Here is a 13,843-nt window from a genome sequence, read left to right on the forward strand (position 1 = left end):
TGGACTGTGGAATGCCAACAGGCCTTTGACACCCTGAAACAAGCAATGTGCTCAGCACCAGTTCTAAAAGCTCCAGATTATTCTAAGCAGTTCATTGTGCAGACTGATGCCTCTGAACATGGGATAGGGGCAGTTTTGTCCCAAACAAATGATGATGGCCTTGACCAGCCTGTTGCTTTCATTAGCAGGAGGTTACTCCCCAGGGAGCAGCGTTGGAGTGCCATTGAGAGGGAGGCCTTTGCTGTGGTTTGGTCCCTGAAGAAGCTGAGACCATACCTCTTTGGGACTCACTTCCTAGTTCAAACTGACCACAGACCTCTCAAATGGCTGATGCAAATGAAAGGTGAAAATCCTAAACTGTTGAGGTGGTCCATCTCCCTACAGGGAATGGACTTTATAGTGGAACACAGACCTGGGACTGCCCATGCCAATGCAGATGGCCTTTCCAGGTTCTTCCACTTAGAAAATGAAGACTCTCTTGGGAAAGGTTAGTCTCATCCTCTTTCGTTTGGGGGGGGGTTGTGTAAGGAAATGCCTCCTTGGCATGGTTGCCCCCTGACTTTTTGCCTTTGCTGATGCTATGTTTACAATTGAAAGTGTGCTGAGGCCTGCTAACCAGGCCCCAGCACCAGTGTTCTTTCCCTAACCTGTACTTTTGTATCCACAATTGGCAGACCCTGGCATCCAGATAAGTCCCTTGTAACTGGTACTTCTAGTACCAAGGGCCCTGATGCCAAGGAAGGTCTCTAAGGGCTGCAGCATGTCTTATGCCACCCTGGAGACCTCTCACTCAGCACAGACACACTGCTTGCCAGCTTGTGTGTGCTAGTGAGGACAAAACGAGTAAGTCGACATGGCACTCCCCTCAGGGTGCCATGCCAGCCTCTCACTGCCTATGCAGTATAGGTAAGACACCCCTCTAGCAGGCCTTACAGCCCTAAGGCAGGGTGCACTATACCATAGGTGAGGGTACCAGTGCATGAGCATGGTACCCCTACAGTGTCTAAACAAAACCTTAGACATTGTAAGTGCAGGGTAGCCATAAGAGTATATGGTCTGGGAGTTTGTCAAACACGAACTCCACAGTACCATAATGGCTACACTGAAAACTGGGAAGTTTGGTATCAAACTTCTCAGCACAATAAATGCACACTGATGCCAGTGTACATTTTATTGTAAAATACACCACAGAGGGCACCTTAGAGGTGCCCCCTGAAACTTAACCGACTATCTGTGTAGGCTGACTAGTTTTAGCAGCCTGCCACAAACCGAGACATGTTGCTGGCCCCATGGGGAGAGTGCCTTTGTCACTCTGAGGCCAGTAACAAAGCCTGCACTGGGTGGAGATGCTAACACCTCTCCCAGGCAGGAATTGTCACACCTGGCGGTGAGCCTCAAAGGCTCACCTCCTTTGTGCCAACCCAGCAGGACACTCCAGCTAGTGGAGTTGCCCGCCCCCTCCGGCCAGGCCCCACTTTTGGCGGCAAGGCCGGAGAAAATAATGAGAATAACAAGGAGGAGTCACTGGCCAGTCAGGACAGCCCCTAAGGTGTCCTGAGCTGAGGTGACTCTAACTTTTAGAAATCCTCCATCTTGCAGATGGAGGATTCCCCCAATAGGGTTAGGATTGTGACCCCCTCCCCTTGGGAGGAGGCACAAAGAGGGTGTACCCACCCTCAGGGCTAGTGGCCATTGGCTACTAACCCCCCAGACCTAAACACGCCCTTAAATTTAGTATTTAAGGGCTACCCTGAACCCTAGAAAATGAGATTCCTGCAACTACAAGAAGAAGGACTGCCCAGCTGAAAACCCCTGCAGCGGAAGACCAGAAGACGACAACTGCCTTGGCTCCAGAAACTCACCGGCCTGTCTCCTGCCTTCCAAAGATCCTGCTCCAGCGACGCCTTCCAAAGGGACCAGCGACCTCGACATCCTCTGAGGACTGCCCCTGCTTCGAAAAGACAAGAAACTCCCGAGGACAGCGGACCTGCTCCAAGAAAAGCTGCAACTTTGTTTCCAGCAGCTTTAAAGAACCCTGCAAGCTCCCCGCAAGAAGCGTGAGACTTGCAACACTGCACCCGGCGACCCCGACTCGGCTGGTGGCGATCCAACACCTCAGGAGGGACCCCAGGACTACTCTGATACTGTGAGTACCAAAACCTGTCCCCCCTGAGCCCCCACCGCGCCGCCTGCAGAGGGAATCCCGAGGCTTCCCCTGACCGCGACTCTTTGAACCTAAAGTCCCGACACCTGGGAGAGACCCTGCACCCGCAGCCCCCAGGACCTGAAGGACCGGACTTTCACTGGAGAAGTGACCCCCAGGAGTCCCTCTCCCTTGCCCAAGTGGAGGTTTCCCCGAGGAACCCCCCCCTTGCCTGCCTGCAGCGCTGAAGAGATCCCGAGATCTCTCATAGACTAACATTGCGAACCCGACGCTGGTTTCTACACTGCACCCGGCCGCCCCCGCGCCGCTGAGGGTGAAATTTCTGTGTGGACTTGTGTCCCCCCCGGTGCCCTACAAAACCCCCCTGGTCTGCCCTCCGAAGACGCGGGTACTTACCTGCAAGCAGACCGGAACCGGGGCACCCCCTTCTCTCCATTCTAGCCTATGTGTTTTGGGCACCACTTTGAACTCTGCACCTGACCGGCCCTGAGCTGCTGGTGTGGTGACTTTGGGGTTGCTCTGAACCCCCAACGGTGGGCTACCTTGGACCAAGAACTGAACCCTGTAAGTGTCTTACTTACCTGGTAAAACTAACAAAAACTTACCTCCCCCAGGAACTGTGAAAATTGCACTAAGTGTCCACTTTTAAAACAGCTATTTGTCAATAACTTGTAAAGTATACATGCAATTTTTATGATTTGAAGTTCCTAAAGTACTTACCTGCAATACCTTTCGAATGAGATATTACATGTAGAATTTGAACCTGTGGTTCTTAAAATAAACTATGAAAAGATATTTTTCTATATAAAAACCTATTGGCTGGATTTGTCTCTGGGTGTGTGTACCTCATTTATTGGCTATGCGTATGTACAACAAATGCTTAACACTACTCCTTGGATAAGCCTACTGCTCGACCACACTACCACAAAATAGAGCATTAGTATTATCTATTTTTACCACTATTTTACCTCTAAGGGGAACCCTTGGACTCTGTGCATGCTATTCCTTACTTTGAAATAGCACATACAGAGCCAACTTCCTACAATCTGTGAAACACATTAGAAGTCCTAAGATTGTAGACTCCATGGTGTAAGGAAATGCCTCCTTGGCATGGTTACCCCCTGACTTTTTGCCTTTGCTGATGCTAAGTTATGATTTGGTCACTCCTGTGTCGAAGTTCGGTTCCTTCAGGTCCTGGGGACTACGGGTGCAGTGTTGGTTCCTGGTGTCGGTCCCTTGTTACAGGTAGTCGCGGTCAGGGGGAGCCTCGGGATTCTCTCTGCAGGCGTCGCTGTGGGGACTCAGGGGGGTCAACTCTGGCTACTCACGGTCTCGTAGTCGCTGGGGAGTCCTCCCTGTGGTGTTTGTTCTCCACAAGTCGAGCCGGGGGCTTGGGTGCAGAGTGCAGAGTGCAAAGTCTCACGCTTCCAGCAGGAAACGCGTGTTGGTTCAAAGTTGCTTCTTTGTTGCAAAGTTGCAGTCTTTGGTGAACAGAGCCGCTGTCCTCAGGAGTTCTTGGTCCTTCTAGATGCAGGGTAGTCCTCTGAGGGGTTTTCAGCTCAGCAGTCCTCTTCTTCTTAGGTTGCAGGAATCAATCTTGCTGTGTTCTGGGAGCCCCTAAATACTCAATTTAGGGGTGTGTTCAGGTCTGGGGGGTTAGTAGCCAATGGCTACTAGCCCTGAGGGTGGCTACACCCTCTTTGTGCCTCCTCCCTGAGGGGAGGGGGGCACATTCCTATCCCTATTAGGGGAATCCTCCATCTGCAAGATGGAGGATTTCTAAAAGTCAGTCACCTCAGCTCAGGACACCTTAGGGGCTGTCCTGACTGGCCAGTGACTCCTCCTTGTTTTTCTCATTATCTCCTCCGGGCTTGCCGCCAAAAGTGGGGCCGTGGCCGGAGGGGGCAGGCAACTCCACTAGCTGGAGTGCCCTGGGGTGCTGTAACAAAGGGGGTGAGCCTTTGAGGCTCACCGCCAAGTGCTACAGTTTCTGCAGGGGGAGATGAGAAGCGCCTCCACCCAGTACAGGCTTTGTTCCTGGCCACAGAGTGACAAAGGCACTCTCCCCATGTGGCCAGCAACATGTCTGGTGTGTGGCAGGCTGCTAAAACCACACACGGGTAGTCGGTTAAGGTTTCAGGGGGCACCTCTAAGGTGCCCTCTGGGGTGTATGTTACAATAAAATGTACATTGACATCAGTGTGCATTTATTGTGCTGAGAAGTTTGATACCAAACTTCCCAGTTTTCAGTGTAGCCATTATGGTGCTGTGGAGTTCGTGCATGACAGACTTCCAGACCATATACTCTTATGGCTACCCTGCACTTACAATGTCTAAGGTTTTGCTTAGACACTGTAGGGGCATAGTGCTCATGCACTTATGCCCTCACCTATGGTATAGTGCACCCTGCCTTAGGGCTGTAAGGCCTGCTAGAGGAGTGACTTATCTATACCTGTAGGCAGCGTGAGGTTGGCATGGCACCCTGAGGGGAGTGCTATGTCGACTTTGTCGTTTTATCCCCACCAGCACACACAAGCTGGCAAGCAGTGTGTCTGTGCTGAGTGAGGGGTCCCCTGGGTGGCATAAGATATGCTGCAGCCCTTAGAGACCTTCCCTGGCATCAGGGCCCTTGGTACCAGGGGTACCAGTTACAAGGCACTTACCTGGATGCCAGGGTGTGCCAATTGTGGAAACAAAAGTACAGGTTAGGGAAAGAACACTGGTGCTGGGGCCTGGTTAGCAGGCCTCAGCACACTTTCAAATCAAAACTTAGCATCAGCAAAGGCAAAAAGTCAGGGGGTAACCATGCCAAGGAGGCACTTCCTTACAATAGACCATAATCACAACAGATGCATCAATGACAGGTTGGGCAGCCCATCTCAACAATCTCAAGGGCAATGGGACTCAATACAAAAAACTTATCACATAAACCACTTGGAATTATTAGCCGTGTTCTTAGCCATCAAGGCATTTCAACCACAGATCATACACAGAACAGTCTTAATACGGACAGACAGCATGACAACAATGTATTATGTGAAACAGGGCGACACACTCATCCCAGTTGTCCCTTCTAGCTTAAACAGTATGGAAATGGGCAATTCACAATCACATTCACCTGCTAGCAGAATACATCCCAGGGATACACAACCAGCTAGCAGACCTTCTAAGCAGGACGCAGCAACAAATACACAAATGGGAGATTCACCCACAAGTAATTCAATATTACTTAAAAATTTGGGGAACACCAAACATAGACCTTTTAACAACAAGCGAAAACGCAAAATGCCAAAACTTCGCATCCAGATACCCACACCCTCAGTCCAAGGGCAATGCTCTGTGGGTCAGCTGGTCAGGGATATTTGCTTACACTTTTCCCCCTCTCCCGTTAATTCAATTTCTGGTCAACAAAATGCATCACACTTCCCTCACCACAATACTCTTATCTCCCACATGGGCACGCCAACACTGGTACACGACACTGCTAAACCTGTCAGTAGTACCACATCACAAGTTTCCAAACAGACCAGACTTGTTAACTCAGAACAGCTGTCGAATCGGGCATCCCAATCCCAGTGTTCTTAATTTGGCGATTTGGCTCTTGAGGTCATAGAATTTGGATACCTACAGCTTCCATTACAATGTATGGACGTTCTAAAACAAGCATGTAAACCAGCAAACAGACAGTGCTGAGCAAATAAGTGGAAACGGTTTGTATACTCTGTCAACCTAAAAATATAGATCCACTTAAAGCATCGGTACTGGATATTGTGTGTTATTTGCTTTATTTACAAAAAGCAAACCTTGTATATTTGTCTATTAAAATTAATTTAACAGCAATATCAGCCTGCCTACAAAACAAACAACATACCTCTCTGTTAAGAGTTCCTGTCATAAAAGCATTTATGGAAGGGCTCCAACGAGTTACTCCACCTAAAGTTCCGCCAGCTCCTGCATGGAATCTTAATATTGTACTCACAAGACTTATGGGTCCACCATTCGAACCCACGCACTCTTGCGCTATTCAATTTCTAACATGAAAGGTTGCTTTCTAGGTAGCAATTACTTCCTTGAGAAGAGTAAGTGAAATTCAGATATTTACTATAGACAGAACCCTTCTTCCAAGTACACAAACACAAAGTAGTAGTAGACAAATCCAACATTTTTACCTAAAGTGGTTTCACCCTTTCATATAAATCAGACAGTCGAATTGCCAGTCTTCTTTCCACAGCCAGACTCTACTGCTGAAAGAGCTCTCCACACTCTTGATCTCAAAAAAGCTCTAATGTATTACGTAGACAGAATGAATCACTTTAGAAAAACTCAACAACTTTTTGTTGCTTTCTAACAACCTCATAAAGGTAATCCTATTTCTAAACAAGGTATGGCTAGGTGGATTGTAAAATGTTTTCAAACCTGCTATCTCAAGGCGAAAAAGAAGCTATTAATAACTCCAAAAGCACATTCCACTAGGAAAAAAGGAGCCTCAATGGCATTCATAGGAAATTTACCAGTGGTGGACATATGCAAAGCAATCACATGGTCCACACCGCATACATTCACCAAGCATTACTGTGTAGCTGTTATCTAGACAACAAGCCAATGTTGGTCAAGCAGTGATAAAAACACTGTTTCAAACTACTTCAACTCCTACGCGATAACCACCGCTTATTTGGGAGAGGGACTGCTTTTCAGTCTATGCACAGCATGTGTAACTGCAGCTACACATGACATCAGACCGAAAATGTCACTTACCCAGTGTACATCTGTTCATGGCATGTAGTGCTGCAGATTCACATGCGCCCTCCCTCCTCCCCGGGAGCCTGTAGTTGTTGTAGTACTTATTTGCACATATGTGTATACATTTGCATGGACATCTTATTTACTTTCTATATATCTATAGTTGTACATACACAATTCTTCACTCCTTACTTCACCCTCCTGCGGAAAACAATCTAAAAAAGGAGTCGATGCCCATGCGCACCGAGAGGAGGAGTCACTCGATCCTGTGACTCGAAAAAAATACTTCTTTGAAGAAAAACAACTTGTAACACTAGATGGCGATATAAGCACATCATGTGAAACTGCAGCACCACATGCCAGAAACAGATGTACTCTGGGTAAGTGACATTTTCCGTATATGTGAATGGATAGCTATTCACTTAAAGTGAGATAGGTGGGTATTGAAATGAGATAAAAACGAATGTTTAAAAAACAAAAAAACACTGAAATTAACCAGTTGTAGTTCACTGAGTTAACTGCAGCTCGTGCCCATCATGCACTGCTTACGACCTCATATATTATGTCACTCAAGACATGTTAAATGACATCATTGATGACATTGCTCATAACCTCATCGGCATTTACAGCATACAGTTACTCAGTGTACCCGTCTGGGTCCATAGCATGGAAATAGTGTACGCCTTGGAGGCGAGTGTAACTGAGCAAGTGGAAAGTTATCTGGTGCATATGTGAAGTCTGGCATGGAAATGGTACTCCATGTTAAACAAGGTAAAGGCTGAGCACACATGATATGGGTGCCGAGGTGTGATTGGAAATAGGTTGTGGCTTAAACCCAAAGCTGCTTCCAAGAAATCTCTGAGAAAGTCCAAAGCTACTGTTGGCAATAGATGATCTGCCAGTGGATGTCTGGGCATGTGCCCATGTTAAACAGTTGGCACACAGTGGCAATGACATTTATACGTTGTGGATGTTTTTTCCAGAACGTTGCTGACGATTACGAGCTATTGGAGAATGAGACTAATGTAAAATGTGTAGGTGTACCACTTGGAGGTGGTTTCTCTCACACTGGTGTTTTAAGATTGGATCTAATATTGTACGATATTTTGCCCATCTTAGGAACACGTGAACTACTGTGGTTTGTCCACAGGGGTCACAGAATGTCTCTTCAGTGACAAATGCTTACCTCTGAGGCTCTTGACTTAACATTGTGGGTCATCTAAAATCTTGAAGAGAGCAGTCCAATTAAGGTGAATAGAAAATTGTGCACCGGTGTAGTGTGCTGAATTACCACAAGTCCACAAACTCTGTGGTTTACTGTCAGAATGTATGGCTGATGTCACCAGTTGTCATTTAACATGTCATGAGTGATGTCATACGTAAGATCATAAGCAGAGCATGGCTGGAGCGCAAGTTATTGTTAGCTCACTAAAGTAGAACTAGTGAATATCTTTATTTGTTTTACTTAGGTCTGGCTGAGATGGTGCATGGGCTGTCTCTTGTAAGACAGTTTGTTACCTTACAGGGGGTTCAGAAGCTGCCACTACTCACGGTTGGTTGGGTTCATTGTCCCTCTTAGTACGTATTCTCCGTAAACATAAAAGGAACTAAGGGATAGCTGGCGCACGCTCCAATTCATCTCTGAAAAAACACGAAATCAAGTATTTTACTAGGCGTCAACAACATGGAAAAATCGCTTTTAGAAACTTGTCTTAAAATGGCGCTTTCCACGGATCAATTTTCTCCAAATAACTTGCACATAAAACTAGAATATCCTGGCTAGTTGATTCAGGTGTAAAATCCACTAAGAATTGAATTATCTTGTTCATTAGTGAAATGGGATCAATGCAGCAATCTCAAGACACATTTTCAGTACCTCCTCAGATTCTGCAAACAACAGCTTCCATAAGGTTTCGAGGTACACATTATATATGTTCATAATGTGTTAATTTAAAAGATCCATGTAATGCCTCCGTGGCATGGTTACTCCCTGACTTTTTGTCTTTGCTGATGCCAGTTATGATTTGAAAGTGTGCTGGGACCCTGCTACCCAGGCCCCAGCACCAGTATTCTTTCCCTAAACTGTACCTCTGTTTCCACAATTGGCACAACCCTGGCACCCAGGTAAGTCCCTTGTAACTGGAACCCCTGGTACCAAGGGCCCTGATGCCAGGGATGGTCTCTAAGGGCTGCAGCATGTCTTATGCCACCCTAGGGACCCCTCACTCAGCACATGCACACTGCCTCACAGCTTGTGTTTGCTAGTGGGGGGAAAAAGACTAAGTCGACATGGCACTCCCCTCAGGATGCCATGCCAACCTCACACTGCCTATGGCATAGGTAAGTCACCCCTCTAGCAGGCCTTACAGCCCTAAGGCAGGGTGCACTATACCACAGGTGAGGGCATATGTGCATGAGCACTATGCCCCTACAGTGTCTAAGCAAAACCTTAGACATTGTAAGTGCAGGGTAGCCATAAGAGTATATGGTCTGGGAGTCTGTCAAAAACGAACTCCACAGCTCCATAATGGCTACACTGAATACTGGGAAGCTTGGTATCAAACTTCTCAGCACAATAAATGCACACTGATGCCAGTGTGCAATTTATTGTAACATGCACCCAGAGGGCATCTTAGAGATGCCCCCTGAATACCAATCTGACTTCTAGTATGGGGCTGGCCAGTTTCTGCCAGCCTGCCACAACCAGACGAGTTGCTGGCCGCATGGGGAGAGTGCCCTTTGTCACTCTGTGGCCAGGAACAAAGCCTGCACTGAGTGGAGGTGCTTCACACCTCCCCCTGCAGGAACTGTAAACACCTGGTGGTGAGCCTCAAAGGTTCACCCCCTTTGTTACAGCACCCCAGGGCATCCCAGCTAGTGGAGATGCCCGCCCCTCCAAACACTGCCCCCACTAGGATTAGGGATGTGCCCCCCTCCTCACAGGGAGGAGGCACAAAGAGGGTGTAGCCACCCTCCAGGACAGTAGCCATTGGCTACTGCCCTCCCAGACCTAAACACACTCCTAAATCTAGTATTTAGGGGCACCCCAGAAACCAGGAAATCAGATTCATGCAACCTGAACTAAAAAGAAGGACTGGTGACCTACACGCCTGCAGAGACGATGGAAGACGACAACTGCTTTGGCCCCAGTCCTACCGGCCTGTCTCCTGACTCGAAAACCTGCAACCAGTGATGCATTCGACAGGGACCAGCGACCTCTGAAGCCTCAGAGGACTGCCCTGAATCCCAGGACCAAGAAACTCCCATAGGCAGCGGCTTTGCTCAACAACCAGCAACAAACTTGCAGCTTTTCTACAATTTCAAAGACTTCACACTTCCTGCCGGAAGCGTGAGACTTCACACCCTGCACCCGACGCCCCCGGCTCGCGATCCAGAGAATCAACACCACAGGGAGGACTCCCCGCCAACTGCGACCCCGTGAGCAGCCCGAGATGATCCCCCCCCCCCCTGCGACGCCTGCAGAGAGAATCCAGAGGCTCCCCCTGACCGAGACTGCCTGTAACAATGGACCCGATGCCTGGAACCAACACTGCACCCGCAGCCCCTAGAACCGGAAGGAACCGAACTTCAGTGCAGGAGTGACCCCCCAGACGACCCTCTGCCTAGCCCAGGTGGTGGCTGGCCCGAGAAGCCCCCCTGTGCCCTGCCTGTACCGCTAGAGTGACCCCCGAGTCCCTCCATTAAACCCAATGCAAAACCCGATGGCTGGTTTGCACACTGCACCCGGCCGCCCCTGTGCCGCTAAGGCTGTGTTTTGTGTGCCTACTGCCCCCCCCCCCCCCCCCCCCCCAGTGCTTTACAAAACCCCCCCTGGTCTGCCCTGAGGACGCAGGTACTTACCTGCTGGCAGACTGGAACTGGAGCACCCCTGTTCTCCATAGGTGCCTATGTGTTTTGGGCACCTCTTTGACCTCTGCACCTGACCGGCCCTGAGCTGCTGGTCTGGTAACTTTTGGGTTGGCCTGAACCCCCAGCGGTGGGCTGCCTATGCCCAGGAACTGAGACTTGTAAGTGTCTTACTTACCTCACAATCCAAACAATACTTAACTTCCCCAGGAACTGTTGATTTTTGCCGTGTCCACTTTTAAAATAGCTTATTGCCATTTTTACTAAAACTGTGTATGCTATTGCTTTAATTCAAAGTTCCTAACTTACCTGTGTGGAGTACCTTGTATTTTATGTATTTACTTCAAATCTTGAACTTGTGGTTCTAAAAATTAATTAAGAAAATATATTTTTCTATATATAACTATTGGCCTGGAGTAATTCTTTGCGTGTGTGTTCCTCATTTATTGCCTGTGTGTGTACAACAAATGCTTAACACTACCCTCTGATACGCCTACTGCTCGACCACACTACCACAAAATAGAGCATTAGAATTATCTAATGTTGTCACAATCTGACCTCTAAGGGGAACCCTTGGACTCTCTGCACTCTATCTCTCACTTTGAGATTGTAAATACAGAGCCAACTTCCTACAATCCATAACATCTCTATAGAAGTAATGGAATTAATAACATTGTCTCTCTCGTGGTAGGTCTCTGTTTAGGAATAAACACTTTGTCTTTCACATTCATATTCCCAGTCACATTTGAGTCTCTGTGTTGTGCTGGGCACTGACGTGACTTAACCTCGTCCGAGCGAGACAAGCTGTAGCGTTGTGTGTAGAGAAGAGACAGCTCAGCCCGGAATGTAAAGTCTCAGCCTAAGACAGGTTCCAGTCGACACTCCAGGGTTGGTATGTACACCAGCATCGGCTAGTTTCAGGTCACATATCCGAGCGATATCTCGGACATCCATTATAAGTGCTCATTCCCATTAAGCTGCTCACACTGGATTCTGTGGCAGTGACATTCTGGTGAGAATGATGACTTCCTTTGTATTTGATCTGGGCGGGCCTCTTAAGTTGCTCTCCTGTTTCTCCTCATTTATTTGTGTTTAAAATCAGAATTGGTTTTCATTGATTCATTCTCAACCTTCCTTTCAATATTGTTCTAATATTTGGCTTGCTTCTGGTGTCCTTTATAATACAAACTTAGTGTAAGGAAAGGGCCCCCCAGGTACTTGGCTGCCCGCAGCTGACAGTGGCCCCTTCTGTGCTTTAAACGTTGTTGAATGGAGCACGGTCTCTATGGGCGCATCTGAAGAGCTTTCTCTATCCTCACGGGAGGCTTCGCCTCTTACCTTGTTGAACCTCAACATGTTGTAAAAGCAGCACGTGTTAATAGAGAAGCAGACGCGTCCTGGTGTCACACACGCCCTCGTCTCTACCACCTCTTTCACTCTGTGCTTCTCCCTCTGTGGCTCAGTCCATCACTCTTAGACTTCCCTCTCTTCCTACCTGTACCTGTCCCTCTTTCCCTCGAAGGTCTCCACGCGGTCTCTTAGAGGAGTGGCGTACGTGGCTGCCTGAGAGCCCACGGTGTCTCGGGAAGGAGGAGTGACCTTGGCCACAGGCTTCAGACCTCAGAAGCTCCTGCACATTTAGATGTCGACATGAGATATTTAGCCAATGGTTCTGTTGGGACAAGAGATAAAACAACTTCTTGCAGAATCCATTGCAAACGATGCCTGTGCAGATGTACACCTTGTTTTGAGTTATTTTGTGTCTCTGCCGTTGTCGGTCTTCTCAAGACTGTTTTCTGTCTTTCTTCAGGAGTTTTGGAGATGTGTTCCACAGAATGAAGGACCTGTGCAGATACATCAGTAACTTTGACAGTGAAGCGCATTCCAAGTACAAGAACCAGGTGGTGTACTGTACGCTCCTCGTGTTCTTCAAGAGCGCCTTCCAGTATGTCAGTGGCATCCAGCCCTCGCTCTTCCACGGTGGGTTTACTCTCTGCTTTCTTAAGAGTCAGCCCCACCAACCATGAACCCGCAGTAACCCAGACTCTGGACTCCGAGGGGTCTGAATGCAGAATGCAGACTGCATTCATTAATACATGTATTCCTTACGAGGGATGTGGGACTCTGGACTCCGAGGGGTCTGAAGGAAGAATGCAGACTGCATTCATTAATACATGTATTCCTTCCGAGGGGTGTGGGACTCTGGACTCCGAGGGGTCTGAAGGAAGAATGCAGACTGCATTCATTAATACATGTATTTCCTTCTGAGGGATGTGGGACTCTGGACTCCGAGGGGTCTGAAGGAAGAATGCAGACTGCATTCATTAATACATGTATTCCTTCCGAGGGATGTGGGACTCTGGACTCCGAGGGGTCTGAAGGAAGAATGCAGACTGCATTCATTAATACATGTATTTCCTTCCGAGGGATGTGGGACTCTGGACTCCGAGGGGTCTGAAGGAAGAATGCAGACTGCATTCATTAATACATGTATTTCCTTCCGAGGGATGTGGGACTCTGGACTCCGAGGGGTCTGAAGGAAGAATGCAGACTGCATTCATTAATACATGTATTCCTTCCGAGGGGTGTGGGACTCTGGACTCCGAGGGGTCTGAAGGAAGAATGCAGACTGCATTCATTAATACATGTATTTCCTTCCGAGGGATGTGGGACTCTGGACTCCGAGGGGTCTGAAGGAAGAATGCAGACTGCATTCATTAATACATGTATTTCCTTCCGAGGGATGTGGGACTCTGGACTCCGAGGGGTCTGAAGGAAGAATGCAGACTGCATTCATTAATACATGTATTTCCTTCCGAGGGATGTGGGACTCTGGACTCCGAGGGGTCTGAAGGAAGAATGCAGACTGCATTCATTAATACATGTATTCCTTCCGAGGGATGTGGGCCGCGCATTGGCAGCTCTGTGGTCCATCAGGAGGACTGTCAGGGGTTCTGCAGGGTTTAGTGATGGATTTGTGTCCAGACTGGGATGCCCTTGTCGGTGAGCTGTCGGGAGCCCCTTGGCAGCTGCTCTGTTTGTGTTGTCACCTGTGTGGTGTGCTGTGCTGTG

The 13,843-nt window shown here is 48.2% G+C and overlaps 1 protein-coding gene across 2 annotated transcripts in view; it reads left to right on the forward strand.

The window, feature by feature from the left end:
* INTS10 (integrator complex subunit 10) overlaps positions 1-13,843 on the forward strand; it is a 309,261-nt gene that overhangs the window by 115,290 nt on the left and 180,128 nt on the right. For both annotated transcript variants that reach the window (XM_069205745.1, XM_069205746.1), the window contains exon 8: positions 12,582-12,751. In XM_069205745.1, the coding sequence (XP_069061846.1) occupies positions 12,582-12,751 (170 nt within the window). The remainder of the gene's footprint in view (positions 1-12,581; positions 12,752-13,843) is intronic.

The sequence above is a fragment of the Pleurodeles waltl genome, chromosome 1_2 (genome assembly GCF_031143425.1).
Source record: "Pleurodeles waltl isolate 20211129_DDA chromosome 1_2, aPleWal1.hap1.20221129, whole genome shotgun sequence".
NCBI lineage: Eukaryota > Metazoa > Chordata > Amphibia > Caudata > Salamandridae > Pleurodeles > Pleurodeles waltl.